The 20,540-nt window shown below is 50.4% G+C and overlaps 2 protein-coding genes across 2 annotated transcripts in view; both read left to right on the top strand.

Moving 5' to 3' along the window:
- Positions 1-2,517: 2,517 nt before the first annotated feature.
- LOC309963325 (olfactory receptor 6B2-like) lies at positions 2,518-3,354 on the top strand (the record flags this gene model as incomplete). The annotated part of the gene is made up of 1 exon (XM_082841616.1): positions 2,518-3,354. The coding sequence occupies one exon, from the start codon at positions 2,518-2,520 to the stop codon at positions 3,352-3,354; it is 837 nt and encodes a 278-aa protein (XP_082697742.1).
- A 4,849-nt stretch (positions 3,355-8,203) lies between these two features.
- Positions 8,204-20,540, top strand: part of NDUFA10 (NADH:ubiquinone oxidoreductase subunit A10) — a 49,499-nt gene continuing 37,162 nt past the window's right edge. Inside the window, exons 1-6 of the mRNA XM_082841533.1 lie at positions 8,204-8,357; positions 11,908-12,076; positions 12,820-13,035; positions 13,578-13,664; positions 15,586-15,707; positions 17,639-17,718. Of these exons, the coding sequence (XP_082697659.1) occupies positions 8,283-8,357; positions 11,908-12,076; positions 12,820-13,035; positions 13,578-13,664; positions 15,586-15,707; positions 17,639-17,718 (749 nt within the window). The 5' untranslated portion in view covers positions 8,204-8,282. The remainder of the gene's footprint in view (positions 8,358-11,907; positions 12,077-12,819; positions 13,036-13,577; positions 13,665-15,585; positions 15,708-17,638; positions 17,719-20,540) is intronic.

Genomic DNA, 20,540 nt, shown 5'->3' with positions numbered 1-20,540 from the left:
TGATTTATCAGAAGCCATTGCTAAAAGAATCTACAACAAATGGTACTGAGATTTTTTTGGTTTTAAATTTTTATTGGAGTATAGTTGATTTACAAGGTTGTGTTAGTTTCAGGTGTACAGCAAAGTGATTCAGATAAATATATATATACTGTGTATATACATCTATCTATTCTTTTTCAGATTCTTTTCCATTATAGGTTATTACAAGATATTGAGTAGAGTTCCCTGTGCTATACAGCAGGTCCTTGTTGTTTACCTGTTTTATATATAGTAGTGTGTATCTGTTAATCCCAAACTCCTAATTTATCCCCCCCTTCCCCATTTGTAACCATAAGTTTGTTTTCTATGTTGAGTCAGGGATTATTTATATATGAAAATAAACCCCTTATTTGGGGATGACAAATGTATAACAAGTTTGGAATGGTTTTTAATCTAAGCCTTTCCACAGCAGCTGGGCTCCCGTGTGATCATTTTGGTCACTTTGCCAGCCTGGCAGCCTCCCTGCACTCCGAGTGGCGGCACGCTGGCTTGTCTGCAGCGTGTGCCCTCCTCATGTGCTGCTGGGTGCTACTTGCTGGCTTTTTATCTGACTTTTGTAACTATAGTAAAAAAAAAAAAATTGGCATAGAGTTCTCCTTTTGTGCAAAGGAATTTGCCACTTTGTGAAATGAATTGGGAAGAAATTCCCATGCCCTGTGACAGTTTACAAAACATGAGGAAGCTCTGCTCCTGGTATAAAGGGAAGATTCGTGCTGCTGAAGCATCTGAGGCCACTGGCTTTCTCTGAAGCAACCCGAACAATTCTTGTGTTTATATTGTCGTGATGTTGAGGTTTCTGTCTTCACTTGTCAGTGTTCTCGGAAAGTGGTGACTTTGAGGCTCTAACACTGACCATTGCATGACCGACTGCCTTTAGGAATCGCCTAGGCTCTTGGTGTGTCATTTTCCTCATCTGTAAAATGAAGCTATAAAAAGAACCACTGGGCTTCCCTGGTGGCGCAGTGGCTGAGAGTCCGCCTGCCGATGCAGTGGACTTGGGTTCGTGCCCCGGTCCGGGAGGATCTCACGTGCCGCGGAGCGGCTGGGCCCGTGAGCCATGGCCTCTGAGCCTGCGCGTCCGGAGCCTGTGCTCCGCAACGGGAGAGGCCACAGCGGTGAGAGGCCCGCGTACCGAAAAAAAAAAAAAAAAGAACCCCTGCGTAAATCTTTGCCTTTTCTTCTGGCCAATACTGTTTATTTTGTGAACTTTCATTTTATAGCCTGTTAGAATAGTGTCAGGGGGCAACCAGAAACTCTAACTGTCCATCTTAACAATTCCAAATTTCTAGCCCACACCCAAACGGGTTCACTTTTTTCTCTTGTTGACATCCCTCGGGAAGAGCCGCAGCCTTGGTGTTTGAGGACCCGGTGTGCACTGGTGCTGCCGCGACCTTGGGTAAGTCGTTGAACTTTCCACTGTGAGCCTCAGATTTTCATCTGAAGAATGTGAGCCTTGTTCTCCCAGGGCCGTGGTGAGGATTACAGGGGGGGTTTATGTGGACACGCCTGACACTTGATAAGGGCTAGGTGCTCCTTTATGGCATTGAGGCTGGCTCTGGGGGACCCACCTGCAGGATGGAGAGAGCGTGCCGGCGTGGCCACCGGACTGCTCTGGAAACACTGCATGTAGGAGCCCTGTTTTCATGCCCCCTTCACTCCCCCATCACCCCTGTCACGTGCTGGACAGGTGGCCTCTCCCTCAGCGACAGGTCCCTCGAGAATGTTCTGGACTCCTCCCCTCTGCTGCCCAGCCACCCTCTGCCTTCTGTTTTCTCTCCTCCAGAATCATGTTGACACCTCCCCTTGCTGATACTCCCTCCAGATCTTTTTGATGTTATGGGGTTTTATCTTTTTATTCCTTTACCATATTTTAAGGGGGCCTTGACATGGTGCAAAGACAGACACGTGACCACTCTCCCCTCTTGGCCTGGGAGGCTGCTTCTGCTCCTGCAGAACCCCAGCCCTGTGGAGGGACCGCATGGGTCTGGGGTCTGGTTAAGCTGGCTGCCACACACCCCAGCATCCCATGAGCCCTCCTGGTGTCCCTTCCTCTTGTACAGTCATCTCTGAAACCAGGTGAAAAGCCAAGCATCTACTAGTATAGATGACCCTGTGGTGAAGGGCTGTGCATCCTTACTGTTGTTAGATTCCTTGGGAAAGTCTGGGTTATAGGAGCAATTAGATGCTTTCAAGATTGCCTGGGGGAGAAAAAGGGCAGCATGTTCTGGAGCCCCACGGGTCACCAGGAGACCTAGAGCTGCCATGTTCAGTGGTAAAAGCTTAACTTGGAGACACTTTCTGCTCCCCTGCTGCTCCAGGAGCCAGCTGTCCCCTCCTTGGGCCAAAATTCACCCCCAGGCTGAGCTGTGCTTTCTTCCCCAGCTGTCCTCGGCCCTCATCTGGCACGAAGCTGGTTTGCAGCCCTGGGCTCCCCACACGGAAGGATGAAGGGAGAACGTGACCGAGGTCGGCGCCTTCATGCTGGTGGGCTTCCTCACGGCCCCGGCTGCCTCCCTCTTCGTGCTGGTGGAGAACCTGGCCGTCATCCTCACCATCTGGGGCAGCTCCTCCCTCCACAGGCCCATGCACTACTTTCCGGGCATCCTGTCGTCCCTGGAGATCTGGTACGTGTCTGACACCATCCCTAAGATGCTGGACGGCTTCCTCATGCAGCGGGGACGCATCTCCTTCGTTGGCTGCATGACTCAGCTCTACGTCTTCAGCTTCCTGGTGTGCACCGGGTGTGTGCTCCTGGCCTCCGTGGCCTGCGACGGCTACCAAGCCATCATGACCATGGGGCTGTGCGTCCAGCTGGTGGCCTTCGCCTTCGTGAGTGGCTTCACCATCTCTGTGATCAAGGTCTCCTCTATCTCCAGCACCACATTCTGTGGCTCCAACGTCCTGAAGCACATCTTCTGTGACATCTCCCCCATCCTCAAGCTGGCCTGCACGGACTTCTCGACCGCCGAGCTGGTCGGCTTCGTCCTGACCTTCAGCATCCTGGTGTTCCCGCTCGTGGCCACCATGCTTTCCTATGGACACATCACCCTGGCCGCCCCCCGCGTCCCCTCGGCCACGGGCCGCCAGCGAGCCTTCTCCACCCGCGCCTCCTGCACGGTCACCACCTTCTACATAGCCTTGATATTCATGTACGTCTGGCCCCAGGCCATGGATCCCCGGAGCTCCAACAAGCTCATCTCTGCTGTTTACACTGTCCTCACCCCAGTCATCAACCCCTTGATCTGCTGTCTGAGGAACAAAGAATTCAAGGATGCTCTGAAAAAGGCTCTGGACTTAGGTCAACTTTCACAGTAGCACAGTTAAATGTCTTATAGTCTAATCTGTGGTGATAATAAAAACAACACCTTATAGGACACTTTACTTTCTTTAATAGTGACAATTTATGTAATTAATTAGTTTATTTTTGGCTGTGCCACGCAGCTTGCAGGATGTTAGTTCCCCCACCAGGAATCGAACCCGCACCCTCAGCAGTGAAAGTGCAGAGTCCTAACCACTGGACCACTGGGGAATTCCCACTTTAGGTTTTTTAAAGTAAATTTTTAAATGAAATTTAGCAAACCTACAGAACTGTGAATGAATAATAAGTCTTCATCCGGATTTGGTTTCACAAAAGAACCACACTTATGTCACCAGCACCCGGATCAAGAGTCAGAAGCTACCCTCATGGCCCGTCCCCAAGATTTCCACTATCCAGACTTCTAACACCAGATACTACTTTTTGACGTTTTTATGAATAAAACCATGAAGGATGATTTTACATTTGACTTCTTGCGTTCATTATGATGTTTGAGTGAATCCTCAATGTTTCTGCATGTAGCAATAACACATGCATCTAATGTGTAATATCCCACAGTACAAATACATCACAACACATTTATGCATTTTACTGTCGGGGATAGAATTATGGATACTGCCTATTACGGATGGTGCCGCTATAAATAACTGATTTGTGTCTTCTCATGAATGTACATGCAGTTTTGTGAGCTGTGTGCTAGGCCAGACCTACGTACATAAAGGCGACACCTACAGTTCCTGCAACAAAAGATTCACGTATGATCAGGCTTCATAGAAACAGCGAGACTGTTTCCCCAAGTGGGTGCATGAGAATTCCAGTAGCTGCATATCCTTTCCGACACCTGGCACGCTAAGCATTCTCTATTTGCCTTTCTTCTGGGGTTGCAGAAGAAGTTCTCTCTGCAACCTGAACTCGCATTTCCAATGACCAAGGCTGCTGGGCACTTTTGTAAGTTTAGTGGTTTAATGTCCTTCCAGATGTGCCCTTTCTGGAGGGCTCTTGCAATCAGGTCTTTTGCCTATTTTTATATTGAGTCACTTTTTCTTTTTAACATGCAGGAGTTCTTCCATATTCTGGGTCCATGCCCTCTGTTGGTTATATTTACTGCAAAAATGCCCTAGTGTCTGGGCTTGCCTTTCATTCTCTTAATGGTGTCTTTTGATGAAGAGAAGGTCTTTATTTTGATGTCCAATTTGTTCATTTTCCCCGTTTACAGTTAGCCCTTTATTTTCCATCTGTTTGCCTCCAAGATCATGAAGATATTCTCCTGTTTAATTCCAGAAGCTTTGTTGTCTTACCTTTCATGTTTAGTTTCAGTCCATCCAAAACTGATTTTTATTTATGGTATGAGATATGGGTCAACATTAATTCTTTTCTATAGGGATATGAAATTGACAAGAACCCACTATTTATTGAAAAGACCATGCTCTCCCCTCCGCAACGTCACTCTTTTCATAAACCAAATACCTATCTATCTATCTATCTATCTACCCACCCTTATCTCTTTTTGTACTCCTCATTCTGTCCCATTGGTCTGTTTGTCTATTCCTGCACTAATACCATGCTGTTGTAATTACTACAGCTTCCTCATATATCTTGATACCTGGTAGTAAATCCTCTGTCCTCGTTCTTCTTCTTCAAGATCGCCTTGGTTATTCTTAGTCCTTCCCAAATGGGGGTTGGGGGAGATACATTTTAGAATCAGCTTGTCAATTTCAACAAAAGAAAACTTGGGGGGCTTTTTATTGGGATTCTATTAAATCTATAGATCAATTTGGAGGTAACTGTCCTCTTTACAGTTTTGAGACTTTTAATCCAAGAATAAGGCAAATCCTCTCTTCATTTACAAGTCCTTCAATTTCTTGATATACTTTTGTGGTTTTCAGTGTAGGGCTCTTTCACATGTTTCTGGGGATTTGAGTTTTTTGGGTTTTTTAAACAAAATTCTAACACAAATGGCATCCTTTCTTTTAAATTTTTAAAGTTAAAGTTAAAAATTTTTATCTCTCTTGTTGCTGGTACATAGAACACAATTTTTTAAACTTTCTTCTTGAAACAATTACAGATTTACAGGAAGTTTCAAAGAAAGATGGAGGGAGGTTCTGTGCACCCTTCACCCTGTCTTCCCCGATGACACTGTCCTACATGATGGTAGCCTCCACACTGGGACACTGACTTTGATGCAATCCATGGAACTTAGATTCTACCAGTTATACATGCATTCACCTATGTGCGTGCACCTGTGTGTGTGTGCGTGCACATGCATATGCAGATACGCTTGTAGCTCTATGCTATTTTGTTAGCTGTGTAGCTTCGTGGACCACCACCATCAAGATACGGAACGTTTCCATCACAACCCCCCATTCCCTAGCCTCTGGTGACCACTAATCTGTTCTCCATCTCTATATAATTTTGTTATTTCAGGGATGTTACTTAAGCAGAATTACATTGTATGTAATCTTCTGAGATGGACTCTCTTCACGCAACATAATTCTCTCCAGGGGTCCAGGCTGTTGCCTGTATCAACAGTCCATTGGTTTTTCTAGCCGAGCAGTGTTCCATGGTATGGATGTACCACACTTGTTTAGCTGTTCACCTTTGAAGAACAGGTGGGTGGTTCTCAGTTTTTAGCTGCTAGGAATGAAGCTGCTACGAACATTCATTCGAGTTTCTCTGTGAACCTAAATTTTCATTTCTCTGGGGTTAATGTTTAAGACTGTAATTGCTAGGCTGTATTACAGTTCATTTTTAGTTTTACACCTTTTCCAATTTGGAAACTGCTAAACTGCTCTTTAGCAGAGCGGCTGTACCTTCTCACATTCTTACTAGCAGTGTATGCGTGAACTAGCTTCTCTTCATCTTCTCCACCATTTGGTGTTATCACTATGTTTTTCATTTGGCCTTTCTGATAAGTGTGAAGTGGTATCTCATTGTGGATTTAATTTACATTTTTCTAATGGCTGATCACGTTGAACATCTTTTCCTGTGCTTATTGGCTATGTGTATAACCTCTTCAATGAAATGTCTGTTCATGTTTTTGCCCACTTTTTAATTGGATTACTTCTTACTGTTCAGTTCTGAGATTTCTTTATGTGTTCTAGATGCGAGTGCCTGGTCACACCTGTGGTTTGCAGGTGTCCACCTCCACCCCCATCCCCACAGTTGCTTTTTCATCCTCTAAGGGTTTCTCACAGAGCAAAACTTTTTAAAAATTTTGATGAGGTCCAATTTACTAATTTTTCCTTTTTTGTATTATGCACTTGGTGTCAAGCCAAAGAATTCTTTCCCTAGTCCTAGGACAGTGATGTCCGATATTTAATTTAAGGTTATTTTGTTTCCTACTGGGATCACTCTCCCTTTTTCGCTAGGGCATCAGTAAAAGTTGTTAAACACAGAACTTTGTCTTGGGAAGTGAGATGAAGGATGTGTGTTTGCTTGGGGTGAAGCAGGAAAGACAACCGGAGTGCTGGAGGGAAGATGCAAGTGGTGTGGACAGTGACACAAGGCCAGAGAGTCTGACAGGGAGGTGTCCCCACCCTCACCCCCCCGGACTTCTCAGACGCGCTGGCAAGGACACGGAGCTTCTCAGACACATCAGAATGTAGAGCCAAGCCTTGGGTAATAAGCGGTGATTCCACAGGGCTGGATGACTTAGGGCTACCTGGTCACGCCTGCTCATCCAGCTGTATTTGACGTGCACCTGTGATGTGTTAGGAGCTTTGCTTGGGGCTGGGGGCACAGTGGTGTAGGATCTGGAAGTGGCCCATGCTGCCGGACAATGCAGGGTGTAGAACACTATTCTCTCCATGTGGCTCATTGACATCAGAATTAGCTGGAAGCTTGTTAAACACATTTTAGGGCCCATCCCAGATCTTCTAAATCAGACCCTCTGGCACTGGGGACTAGGAATCTGTATTCTGGATAAGCAGGGATTCTCTTATTAGAGAAACAGCCATTGAAAGGACCTTCGTTTTTACAACTCCAATGATCATTCTGAAAAGTTGAAAACCAAATGAAATTTAAACAAAAGAAAAGTTAGGGTGTTAAAAACAATAAGCCGGAGGAGGAGAGTGAGGATCGTAAAGCCTTTTCAAACGGCAGCCTGGTAGGTAAGAAATCTCACATTAAAGTCACCTTCTAACCTGAAAGGAACTGAGGCCCCCGGTCATTGGATCGAGGTTTTAACAGGGGAATGAGGACAGCTTTTGTTTGCATGTTACTCAAGGTGTTGACAACACCAGGCCCGCCAAGGGGTATGAGACCTCTTAGACCTGGAGTCATGAGCCAGGCGGGGAGATGGGCCCTGGGGAGGCGGAGGATGCGCGGACCTCAGCCAGGCCGGCCCTGCTGGACATGCGCCGTGGCTCGGGAAGGTCAGCCTACGACGGTCCTCCTTCAGAGCCTCTCGGACGCCCGCGCTCACGCCGGCCCTCCTTTCACCCCCCGCCCCTAGCCTCAGGCCGCCTTCCTAGCCTCGGGTGGTTTGTGAGCTATGGAGACACTTTCAAAGAGGTGGTTTTGAAGTCCGCACCTGCCGGTCTAGGGAGTTTGGGAGCGTCCTGGACGCGGGATGTGCTGCAGCAGTAACTACGAGGTCTGGGGCGGCCTCGGCTCCCCGCACTGCGCGCCGTCAAAACCGGGCAGTGGGCAGGCCTCCCCTTGGAGCCCGGGCGGCGGGAGACCCTCCCCTTGGAGCCCGGGCGGCGGGCGGGCACTACAAGGTCCAGAGGAGTCGGACGCCAAGGGAGACCCGAGGTCAACCAGCCCCCGGCTGCGCTCTGCGCGCCTGCGTCCGCCGTCCGGAAGTTCCCGACAGGCGCGGCGCGGGTATCCCGGCAGTGACGTCACTGTGGCGCGCCGGTCGTGGGAGGGGCCCTGTCGCGACTGCGTCCCCTCGGGTCCTTGAGCCGGTGCTGACAGCGGAGCCATGGCCTTGAGGCTGCTGAGACTGGTCCCCGTGTCCGCGACCTCTCGGGGCCTCGCGGCGGTCGTCCAGCGCGTGGTGAGGCGGCGGCGGGCGGAGGCCGCGGGTGGGACCTGGCTTGTCCTCCTGGCGCCGCCCCTCCCTCACCTCCCCGGGCCTCCCGGCGTCATTCTCGGGGGGGATCCTACTGTCCCCTGGAGAGTTTGGTCCTGAGTCGCGAGGGTAGGCCTCGGAAGGGCCGCCGCGAGCTTCTCCAGGTCGTTTTGTCTCAGCTCCGAGCAGAACGTGGGGCCCGGTGGGGAATAGGCGGCCTGGCCGCCCTCCTCGGGGAGGCCAGGTTGCAGATATTATTACCCAGTGCGATTGTGCGATAGACGAATGAGCTGGTGTGGGCGAGCCGCGAGAGCCTGGGGGCGCTCATGCATTCATTAATTCATGGGGCAGCGCTGTCAAGGGCCAGGTAAGGGGCGATGTGACGTTGAGCAGAAACGTTGAGCAGAAGGCGTTCAGGTTAGATCTGGAAGGATTAGGAGAACTTCTTATGGTAGAGACAGTGGAATGACGTTGTACGCGGATTCAACAAGACAAGCAGATGAACTGTGGCTGGAAACCTTAGGAAAACTATTTTATGACAGTGACTGTATAGTGGCTGGAGCAACGTTGGTGTCGAACTGTAAAGGGACTTGACCTCTGTGCTCAGGATTTTGATGAGCAAAGGATTTTGAACAGAACAGTACAATAACCTTATTAAAAAGTCATATAAATGTTTTCAGGAGATAACTCGGGCTGCAAAATAGAAGAAAGGGAGAAAGAATGAAAGAGGGAAAGGTGATTGTCTATAACACCCAGCGTACTTCCCTGCATTAGTGACAGTGAGGGCCCCAGAGTAGAGGGGGCTGCCGGGCACACACTAGATGGACCCACCTGTAAAACTGTGTTCACCTCTGGACGCTACTCCCTACAGGGGATGTAGATGGCCTTCAGTAGGTCCAGAGAAAAATGAATAAGATGAAAAGGGTATACAGCTTGATACTTGGAATAATTGAGGGAATTGGAAATGTGTCGTGAAAGATCACTTATTCCCTGTGATTCCAGAGAGCAGAAGAATGGAACTGAGGATGGGAAATAATAGAAAAACTGTCATAACCGTAAAAAAGCACTTTCTAAAGATTTGAAGTCGGGGAAGAGTTGATTGCTTTATTCACATATCACTGTGCACCTGCAGTGTGCCACATCCGAGGTATATTCAAGTCGGGGACACAGATGGGAGACAGTTTGCACATGGCTCAGAGGTAACCTGGAGGAGAGAGTGATTAATTTCTTGGGTGCAAGGTACCAATATGATTAACACCCCGTCACTTATCTCATCTGCTACTCTTCCCGCACCCAGTCCACTTGGCACCAGCTACACTGGCCTTGCTGACCTTGCCTCAGGGTGTTGGCGCTTACTGTTCCCCCTGCCCGAGAGGGAGACCCTCTTTCAGGTAGCCACGTGGCCAGTTCCCTCACTGCCGTCCAGTCTCGGTTCAAATGTCACTCTTTCTGCGAGGGTTCCGTGACCACCCGTTTTAACGTACATCCCATCCCGTAAACCGTCCTCTCCTTCACAGCACTTATTAATATGCTGTATAATTACTTGTTTTGTTATCCTGGGGAATTTTTTGGCTCACTGCTCTATCCCCATCGTCTAGAAAAAAGATTGCATAGTATGGGAATCCAATGAACAGTTGCCAAATGAATAAACGAATGAGTGAATGACACACAGTTGCAACTGAGTAAATTAGGTATCCGCAGTTGTTGGGATTTGAGAGTTTTGGAATATATAGAGAATATCCTGCCGTTTACTCTCCTGGTCTCCTGTCGAGGGACCTTTGGTTGGTTCCAGTTGTTGTTGTTGTTGCAGGTGTTACTCTGTGAGCGTTTTGATATGTGTCATTCCTCCTGTTTGCTTCTCTTGGTTGCGGTGGCTTCTCAGATTCTCCTTGTTTCTGTTGACTGTGGCAGTTCTGAGCAGTACTGTGTGGGTAGTTTGTCCCTCGGTGGGACCCGTCTGATATTTCTCGTGACTTGACTGGGGCTGTGTGTTCTTAGGAGGAAGAGCACAGAGGCAAAGTGCTGTTCTCATCACATAATGTGAAAGGTACACTGTGAGCATGACTTACCACTGAGGACCTTCGTCACCTGGCTGAGGTGGCGGTAGTGTCTCTGCTGTGAAGTTACCCTTGCTTCCCCCTTTCCATCGTGTCCTCTTTGGAGGGGAGTCACTGCGTGCACACAGGGAGTGGGGGGTTAGGCTCCCTTCCTCGAAGGCAGAGTAGCCACATAAATTGTTTGGAATTCTTCTTTATGGGAGGTTTGTCTCTTCTCTGCATTTATTTATTTATACCAGTATGGACTTGTGTATATTTATTTTAAATTTGGGGGTAAAGTTCAGCACAGCTCTCCTTTGTTGCTCAGACCGTTCCAGCTGTGGCTATTGGGAGCTCCTTCAGGTGGCTCCTGTGTCCCTGTAACCTGCCCCTCACGGTGTGTGTTGAGCACTTCCTTACTACCTGGCCTGGCAAGCTGGTAGGCGTAGAATGAGCCATTTCTCTGAGGAGCCCTTGTTCCTTTTACTGGAGAATGGCGTTAGAAACCAAGACCTAGGTACTCCGTGTGACTGATCTTGGAGCTTTGTTGCTTCTAGGTCCTCTCAGCAGACAGAGCAAGGAAGTGTACTATACTAACCTGTGTACATGCCCACATCTGTAAGTACTTCTCTGTGTCCACTAAACGAGTTCATGCTGTGTCTGTAGCTCCAATGCGGTTCTGCATGGGTCATTCCAGCTCCTCCCCTTGCTGATCCGTGGGGTTTTTTGTTTTTCAGGGATAGGGGTTGTTTGAGTTTCAGTGTGGAGAGTAGATTGGGACACTGGAGACAGGAGACAGAGCAGGCATTTGCGTTGCAGACGAGAGACATGAGGATGTCGCAGAATCGGTGCACTGGGGGTGGGGAGGGGCCGCTGGCCCGAGAGACTTCAGATTAGGATCAGTAGGGTTTTGTGAGTGATTGTGGAGTTGGAAGAAGGAGGAGGGTATCAAAGGTGACTTGTGGCTTTGCTCTGTTCTGCTTGGTGGATGGTGGATAGGGAGCTTGTGAGGGGAGCAGATTGGGGCTTGGGGTGCGGATGCTGAATTTCAGTTTTAGGTCTGTTAGCTTTCAGGTACTTTCAGGACATCTAGGACATGAGGAGCTGTTTAAAGGCATGAGATAACCCGTTCCAGAGCTCAGGACGGGAGCCTGCACTAGAGAAATGTTCCTTATCCCCTTCCGCCCTGTCCCCCCCTCCCCCTCCTTCCTGCCTTTCTGTCATCCGTCCATCCATCCGTCCATCCAATTTTTATTGAACGTGGTAAGCGTGTCCTGTTCCAGGCCCTGAGGATTTAGCAGTGATCAAAGCAGGCAGTCGCTGTCTTTATGAACTTACGTTGGGGGTGGGGCTGAGAGGCAGTAATTCAACAAATAGGTTATACAGAGGTCGATGTTTTGTCACCAGGGGTCTTCTTGGCATTTATATTTACCTAATAGCTGCTGGTGCCTGCGGTGACCAGAATGCTCACGTGCTGTTGTCTGCTGTGTGTTTTTCAGGGAGGAATTCACACAAGTGTCCAGTGCAAGCTGCAGTACGGCCCGCTGGCGTACCTGCTTGGTGAAAGAACGACCAAAAAGCTGACGGGAAAGAGCAAAGTGATAACTGTGGACGGCAACATATGTTCGGGGAAAGGCAGGCTTGCAAAAGAAATAGCAGAGAAGCTAGGTATGAACTTGTGTCCTGCAGAGTGACACGACTTTCTCAGATATACAGTTGCTTATCTGGGTTGGATTTTGCTTTAACATTGAGCAGGGAGAATTGCGCCTGAGGTAGGTATTTACGCTTTTGAAATAGTTCCTGAAAAAGCTGTTTTTAGTCTTTCAGATTTGGAAAATTTTAGAAGTCCACACTGGTTGTCAGTTTGAATTGGGATTTTATCTTGACCATGTAAGCAGAGCACTTTCACAGGAGCAGTCTCATTTGAACTGTGTAACAGCCCGTGGAACAGGGCTGACAATCTCCTCTCACTTACGGACGGGCAACCTCAGTAAGAAGCTGGGTCACAGGCTGCTTTGTGTAGGGCCAGGCGTCCACCCCGTTTCCCGACTCTGGAGCCGGTGTCGTCCCCGTGCCTTTCTCTAGTGTTTGACAAGCCGAAGCCCAGTTGCATGCAGCGGGCACCCCGCTCAGGGGCAGCTCTCCTCAGGAGGAGTTCATACGATGGTGCAGTGGGAGATGCTGCCATGCAGCCCTGGACCTTCATGCTGCCCTTGCACACGTGCTTCAGACATGTCGTCTTCCGTGTCTCGTGTGCTCCCTTTCACGCACCAAGAACACAGGTGTCAGGGTAACTTTCCCCAGGTCTTCGCCGACCGGCCTCAGCAATGGTGTTCACATGCATCTCCGCCGCTTGCTGGTGGGATGCGCCGTGCCCATAGCATGTTTTGTCCGGTTGTTTCTCTCCTCAGGCCTGAAGCACTTTCCCGAGGCAGGGATCCATTATGCAGCCAGCACCACTGGGGATGGGAAACCCCTGGACATACAGCTCAGCAGCAACTGCAGTTTGGAGAAGTTTTACGATGACCCGAAAAGTAATGACGGCAACAGCTACCGCCTGCAGTCCTGGTTGTACGCCAGTCGCCTCCTGCAGTACGCGGACGCCTTGGAGCACCTGCTGAGCACAGGTGCAGTATCTGTGGTTGGGTAGCTGTCGGGCGTGTCCTGCACTTGAACCCTTTTCTGAAATGCAGTCGTTTTAGATTGCTGCTCATTAGAGCTTTTTTAAAAGGGTATTTGATGAGGCAAGCTCTGGCTTTCCAATAAGATCATGGATTCTCTGAGATCCATGGTGGTGGGCGTGGGACGGATGCCCCGGGGGTCTTACTGAGCATCTGGGAATGGGGCAGGGTTGCAGTGGACAGGGATGGGGGGGGGGCGGGGCGCGGGGCAGGACCTATGGTTCCAAAACGAAATCCCTTTCTCTAGTAGCCGGATGCTTTCATCAGGGCTGAAAGAATGAAACAGAACATTGTATCGCCAAAACCAAAAAAGTATTGTAGTTTTGAAAATGATTTCCCACTTAGAAGTGCAAGTATGTTCTTTTGAAAATATTTGGTTTGGAAATGGAATTGTAAATAATTTTTTCCCTTTCTAAAATGAAAGGGCTGGTTTTCGTTGCTTTAATTACTATCTGAGTTTTGATGTTTGTCTCCATGTTTTTACACAGGGCAGGGTGTGGTGCTGGAGCGCTCCGTCTACAGTGACTTTGTCTTTGTGGAGGCGATGTACCGACAGGGCTTCATCCGGAAGCAGTGTGAGTCCGGCCGGCAGGCTGGCCTTCCTGGGCGCATGGGGTGACTTGGTAAAGGCCCTGCTACACTCACCCTGCAGTTAGTATGCGTTTTGTGAACATCCGTTAAGTAGATGAATAATGCCATTCCACAGGAGAAACCAATTCCTTCCACCCTCTTTCCCTCCTAAATTCGTCTCTCCCTGTGAAAGCACGGTGGCGTACTGGATCCTGAACGCACAGCTTAAGCCGACTCCACACAGCCTCCCAGGAAACTTCCCTGGCTCTCCAGCCACCTTGTGGCACAGCCCCGTGGCTCTGTGGCCCGTGGCTAGCTTCACTGAGCGGTCCTGTTCCCGTGCCTCCCTCACTCCTCTTTGCTGGCCCCTGTGACTGCAGCATTCTTGTCCTTTCCTTCTCTCCTGCACGTGCTGGTCTAGTGCTTTTAGGGACACTAGCACTGGGTTGGGGGATTGTTGAAAGTCTGGCGAGTGGCCAGTGACAAGAATAAAGGCTCCTGGCTGAAGTAGCCTGGCCGTGAGGAGTGAGGGAACCCGTCCGGTTGGGGCCGGGGTGTCTGGAGCTAGGCGTGTGCTGGACAGGGCTGTGGAAAGGCCGTGTTGTCGTTCAGCCTGTGGGCATTTTCACCGTGAGCTTGGTCGCCTGGATCCAGCAGGTGGCTAGATCTGGAGCGCAGAGTACGAGCGGTGGGTTCCTGAATGGGGAGACCGAAGCCAGCCAAGGCTGAGCGGTGAGGGGGCCGCCCTTGGTCTGCGGGCCCGTCCTGCTGTCTGCGCAGTCCTGGTGCCTGTGCGGAGGGCAGCCAGAGCCCGTGCTGCTGAGCCAGGCGCTGAGTCACACAGACACTCCGACAGCCTCGAGGCCAGCCAGCCGGCCTTTCCGGGGTGCGCGCTGTGTGCCAGGCTCTGCCTTAGGTGAGACGAGGCCCGCGCCATCCTGGGGGGAGGGGTGGGAAAGCAGCCTAGGTGCGTAGTTGCAGTGAGCGCACTTGCTGGCTGCGCAGCGTGGTCCCCGGGTGCAGAGGAAGCGTGTCGAGAGTGTCTGACCCGTCGGGAGACGGGGTGTTGTGGGCAGCGTCCCTGAGGAGTGAGCGCTGGCTGAGCCGTTGGTGGTGCCGCTACAGGAGCTTTGAGGGCAGCAGGCGCTGGTGCGGCTTGGAGGGGGCCGGGTGCTGGCGGAGGGGCGGGCAGGGCCGCACTAGCAGAATGGACACCTTGGCCGGGACGCTTAGGTTTCTCCTGAAAGTACTGAGGAGCCCCTGAGGGGTTTTAGGTGCGGGAGGCATGTGGTTAGATTTGAATTTGTTTATCTGAAGGATGTGTTCGGGGAAGGCAGGTCAAGGAAAAGGAGAGCCGTGGGCGCAAGTCGGGGTTGGAGGGGGCCCCCGCGGGAGGGAGGCCTGTGGCGGGCAGCGGAGCAGCCTGCTGGGCTGGGCGGACCTGGACACGGGCGCGCTCTTGGCCAGCCCGGCTGCTCAGCTCTGTGGGAGAGGAAGAGTGGACCCAACTGGGCCGATGGGGCCAGCAGCGCGGAGGACCCGGAGGGGCAGCAGGCTGGGAGGGGGAAAAGGTGCTGCACCCTCCCGTGTGGCCGGGCTCACTTCAGGTCTGGCCTTTAGAAAGCTCTTAGGCCGGGCCTCAAATCCCAGTGTTGGTATAAGTTGCCTGATTTCTCTGGCCTGACTCTTTTGGTCTGTAGAGATGAGAAGCCCTGCCCTGCAGGGTGGCTGTGAGTGCTGCGGTCGCCGTGTGCCAGCCTCACGTGTGTGCAGCTGGCGGTAACGGCCGTGACTGTTACGTGGTTCGCAGGTCGACACGTGGCTCTGAGAACCGCGTGTACCTTTGGCCTTTTATTTGAAGAGAAGTGTGCATCTGAGGGCTGTCCGTGGACCATCGGCTGACAGATGGTGCCTCTCTTGTGCCAGGTGTGGACCACTACAACGAGGTGAAGAAGGTCACCATTTGCGAGTACCTGCCCCCTCACGTGGTCATCTACGTCGACGTGCCTGTTCCCGAGATCCAGAGCCGGATCCAGAAGAAGGGAAACGTAACTCAGCCTTTAAGTCCAAGACCACTGTCTCTTTATGTGTCCTCGTTACGTTTGACATAGATCAGCGCTTCACACCGATACTTATAGTGGGATACTGTGAATTCCTGATGGCCCCCACAGGGACGGGGGCACGCACATGGGTCCCCCCGGGGGAGCGGGCACTTGTGAGATGGGCGACTGAAGGAGGCCCCGGCCGCTCACTGCTCTCCTCCAGTGCTCTCCATCCCTGGTACCATCCTGCCACTGTCCCCTGACCCTGGGTCACCTGAGCCACTCTGAGGATGGGTGCATCTCCTGACAGGACTTCCCTTTCTGTTTTTCTAATGGGCTTTTCATGCCCTGTTGTTTCCTACAAGTTGAAAATAATTTCTAATACCCTTTCAGTTTACCACTCCCATATGTTGGGCCTGTCTTCCTCTTTTTCCTACTCAGTGACCCTAAAACAGTAGAGCAGTGATCTCCATACACGTTCATTAACGCTTAGGGGCGTCGAGACAGACAGGTGCCTAGAAACCCTGCGATTTGAGGTTGGCTCTGCAGGTGTGATGCAGGATGCAGGTCAACAAGGCCCGTCTTTGCCCTTTTGACTAGTTCTTATTTGGAAAGATCCCTCTTACCTGGAGTATTTTTTCCTGGGAGGAAATGCTCTTTTTGACATTGTGATGAAAAGGTAGGCTTGTCTGTATATCTGTCATCCCAGGGCCCGTCCTTAGCGCTGGGAGTCTTGTGGGTGCTCCGTGAGTGCCTCTCTGATGGCAGGTCCTTGCCAGGGTGGCAGAGACGCTCTGGGCGTCTTTGCTGCAGCTGAAAGAGGCTGTGGGTCCCCCTCCTCGCTCATTTGGTGGTGAACACGTGACACCCGTGGCTCCCTGTTGGTTACCAGTCTGCACCTGTGAGAGTTTCCTCCTAAGTGTGATGTGTAAGGTAGACTTTGGAGAATATTCCATCAGGTGGTGGAAGGAGGGAACTGCAAGTCAGAAGTATTTAATTATCATTCAGTGGAATAATTTTGAACACTTCTGCTTATTAGAGTGACGTTTATTGAGAAATATGAAGATATATATTTCGAATTCTCTAGATAACTTTTGATATCTGGATAGCAATATTTTAGAAACCATCTTGAGGAACAACTTAGAGCTATGAACATTTTTATTTTTCCAGTATTCCATGAACACTGTCACCAGCTAAAATTACCACTGTGTCTAAGTAAAGGAGACATTTTATCAAAGAAGCATTATGTCATTAATAGATGTGTGTTCTTATATTCTAGCGGGGAGACTAATAGTAAACAAGGAAATGAATAAGAAGTACGGGAAGTAACGGCCAATGCCATGAAGAAGACCAGACAGGGCGACAGATAACTTAGCCTTTAGCGTTGCTAAACCGTGAGAGGTCTTCAGTATGGAAACTTGCCACTCATAATTGGAGCTTTATGTTTCTGAAATTGGCAAACGTTGTATGAAAGGGAAGTGGAGATGGAAAAAGCGGGAGAGGTGGGGGTGAGTGGTAGAAAAGTGGGGTGGGCCACGGGGGCGGGTTCTGCGGCTCGGGGGGGAAGTGGGCCAGTGCCCCTCCCAGTCCCCTCGTGTGGCGTGTCGTCTTGCATCGCCTGCACTCGGGCACGGCGCAGAACGGGAGGCGGGGCTGTAACTATAAAGGGGGTTCTTCCTGATCCTGTTCTAAGTCCACCTCTTAGAGTCTGTGAAAGAAAGGTCATGCCATACGTTCACCTGGGCAGGCTTCCGTGCTCTCTGCGGCGCAATGAGAACTGTTCTAACTGGTACCGAAGCCCCTCCCATCACCCCACAGTTCCTAGAGCACCCAGCGTGACTCGTTCTAGGAAAGCTGTTCGTTGATTGTCTCACATTTTCCATAAGCACGGGAAAAAGAAAAGTCCAAACGTATCACACTTCTCTGCTTCTTTTTAGCCACATGAGATGAAGATCACCTCCGCCTACCTTCAGGGCATCGAGAATGCCTATAAGAGGACCTTCCTTCCCGAGATGAGGTGAGCCCAGGGCACAGTGGATTGATGTATTTATTTAATTTTATTTTTCTAGATGTTTTTGATGTGGACCGTTTTTAAAGTCTTTATTAAATTTGTTACAGTATTGCTTCTGTTTTATGGCCTCAAGGCATGTGGGACCTTAGCTCCCTGACCAGGAGTCAGACCTGCACCCCCTGCATTGGTAGAGGAGGTCTTAACCACTGGGCCGCCAGGGAAGTCGCAAGGATTTATCTGCCAGAACTCCATACGTGCAGTTCCTTAGGCCCCACCAGCCCAGGGGCGCGCTCTTGTTGATTTCAGTGGATGTCGTCTGGGGAGTTTTAATGTGACGTTCATAAGCAACAGTGACAGCAGATATTTCAGTTTGAGTTAGTAGGTTTGGGGTTGACTTTTGTTTTTTGATTTGCTTATTTTGCCAAGACATTTTTTTGTTGTGTTTTTAGAATATTTTGATGCTAGAAGTGAGCTGAAGCTGTATTCTGTGACAGGTTTTAGGGTTAGAGAACTCATGTGTTCACTCTAGGTGGCAACTGAATGGTCCTGTTTATTACCTGGAAGGCTTGCCTGAGGTGCTCAGTGAGTCCACACAAAATCTGTGAAAGGCCAGCAACGCCTGTACGTGCTTTTGACAGATGTTCTTAAGTGGGGTCTGGGCTAGATGAAAACACCACCAGACCTTTTTCCATTTGGTTTCTTCTCTCCCTCCCTCTTTCTTTATTGAAAGCACCGCGGGATTCGTGGTTTCATCCATTCTCTCTAGATGGTCATTCTGTGGTCTGCGTGTGTGTCGTGTGGAAGGGGTCATCTCCTACTGTCACTCAAGTCCAAGTAAAATTAGGATGTTTGAATAATGCTGTTACTGAAGGTCTCTAGTAGTATTTCTCAGACTTTTAGAAAACGTAGGCCTCTCTTGATACCTTAAAGTATTATGCTCTTGTTGTTTAAAATTTCGAAGTAACCGTAAAATTGTGAATAAAAACAAAGTAATGTCTAGCAGTTTTGGAAGAAAAGTTTGATTTTAAATTGGAATGTAATTTTTTAGCTGTGAGCATTGAGGCTTATAGTATCTCTGCTTGCTTGTGATAAGCTTTTCCCTCATAGGCAGTAGAAGCAACAGGGCGGACTGTAGGTCATACTGCTCTATTTTCAAGGCCAGAAGTGCGGGAAAAAAGTCAGTTTTGTAAATCTTGTCCAGGGGAATATATAGAGCTATGAGAATAAACAGAGATGGTTGACCCTAGGATTTCAGTTCCACCGGTTCCTCTTGGAGATCTTCTGGCTACAAAATCACCACCGACAAGGCTGCCCAGCAAGTTCTCCAATAGGCCGTTCAGCTGTAACATCAGGAAAGTACAGGCTAGATTGAACTTGCAGATGGGGTGGGATTCTTCCTGTACCTGGCAGTTATTTTCCAGAACTTACCCTCAGGGCTCCCTGATCATGAAGTGTTGAGCAGTGATTCTAAGTATCCGTTGCTCTACTTGGCGCTCCGCCCTTGAGCCGTGTTGGGAGTCAGCTCGTGGCCTCTCCAAGGTTCAGCGCTCCCGAGGGGCCGCTTTCCGTTGTGCTGGAGACCAGACAGCCTCCTCCTCCACTGGTGAACCCAGCCCAGCACGTTGCCTTCTGGTGACTGGTGAATCCCAGCGTGGAGTGGACGGTTCTTCACATCCTCACCGGTCAGGGCAGACGGTCAGACGTTCAGTTCTGTTTTCACATCCCTGCCTCGGTGGTCGGGCGCGGGCCTTGTGTGTCGCCGCACGATTCGGAGGCCGTGGCTCGCTGGTGATGGACTGGTAGTTCCTAAGGATGGGTTTTTACTGGCTCTTGGTCTCTGCTGGATGGTGGTGCCGCACGCTGGGTCACCCCGCGGGGTCAGTCTGGGAGCTTGGTGGTGTCACCGTAACGGCGCAGGTGTTGTGCCTTCCAGCTGATTCCCGGGCTTGAAACAGCAGCTTTCTCTGCACCTCATTCTGAGGAACCTTGCGGGTGGGGTGAGCTTCCTGCGTTGCGGTGTGCGGGGCCCTCGTCGGGAGGTGCCCCTGAGGACGTGCGGTGCGCCGGCCATGTACAGCGGGGCCTTTGCGGCCTCTGCTGGTCCCTCGTGCCAGGGCCACTCGCTCTCCTAGAGTCAGGTCGCACTTGGAGGGAGAGGCTTCTCTGGCGTCTTCGCAGGTTGGGCTGGGTCTGGATGTTTTTAAGTGCCACGGGCTCAGTTAGTTCAGAGTCGCTCAGGAGTGTTGGACCTGCTGTGCGTTGTGAAACGGACCTCTGTTTCTGCTGCACGGACTTCCCAGATTCCCGGGTTGGTTCCTTTCTCTCTTGGTCCCCAGCCTCAGCCACCTGAAAGGGGAAGGTGCAGCCAACGGTATGGCTCTGCCTGTGGAGCCGAACCTGTTGGGGCATGGAGTCGGGCTTCCCCTCCGAGAGGCTGCGCTGCTGTCCTTCTGTTTCCGTCTCTCTCCTTGCAGACTCACCACCAGTCGGGCCCCTCAGGCCCGAACGCTGGCTTCTACTTTGATAAGCAGTGAGCAAACCAGAAGAAATAAAAAAGAGGGTTTTTTGTTGATGTTTGTTTGCTCTTCACGCGACACATGTAGCACGGCACTGTGACTACAGAATCTGTTTAAGATGATGCATTTATTCACCTGAAAGGAGGAAACTCCACTCTGTTTATGATGGTGTTACAGGCCGTCCTGTGCGCTGCTGCCCGACACTGCACAGGGGCCGGGCTTCCCGCCTGGAACCGCTTTGCAGGAAGGTTGGGTGGAGCCCTGCTTCCAGTAGTTTGTATTGGAGGAGCTGTATGTGGGCATATGCGTGGG

This window comes from Leucopleurus acutus (assembly GCF_964270905.1).
Source record: "Leucopleurus acutus genome assembly, chromosome: 6".
In the NCBI taxonomy this organism is placed as follows: Eukaryota; Metazoa; Chordata; class Mammalia; order Artiodactyla; family Delphinidae; genus Leucopleurus; species Leucopleurus acutus.
Note: the sequence above shows the minus strand (reverse complement) of the source record. Positions and strands in the feature narration are given on the sequence as shown.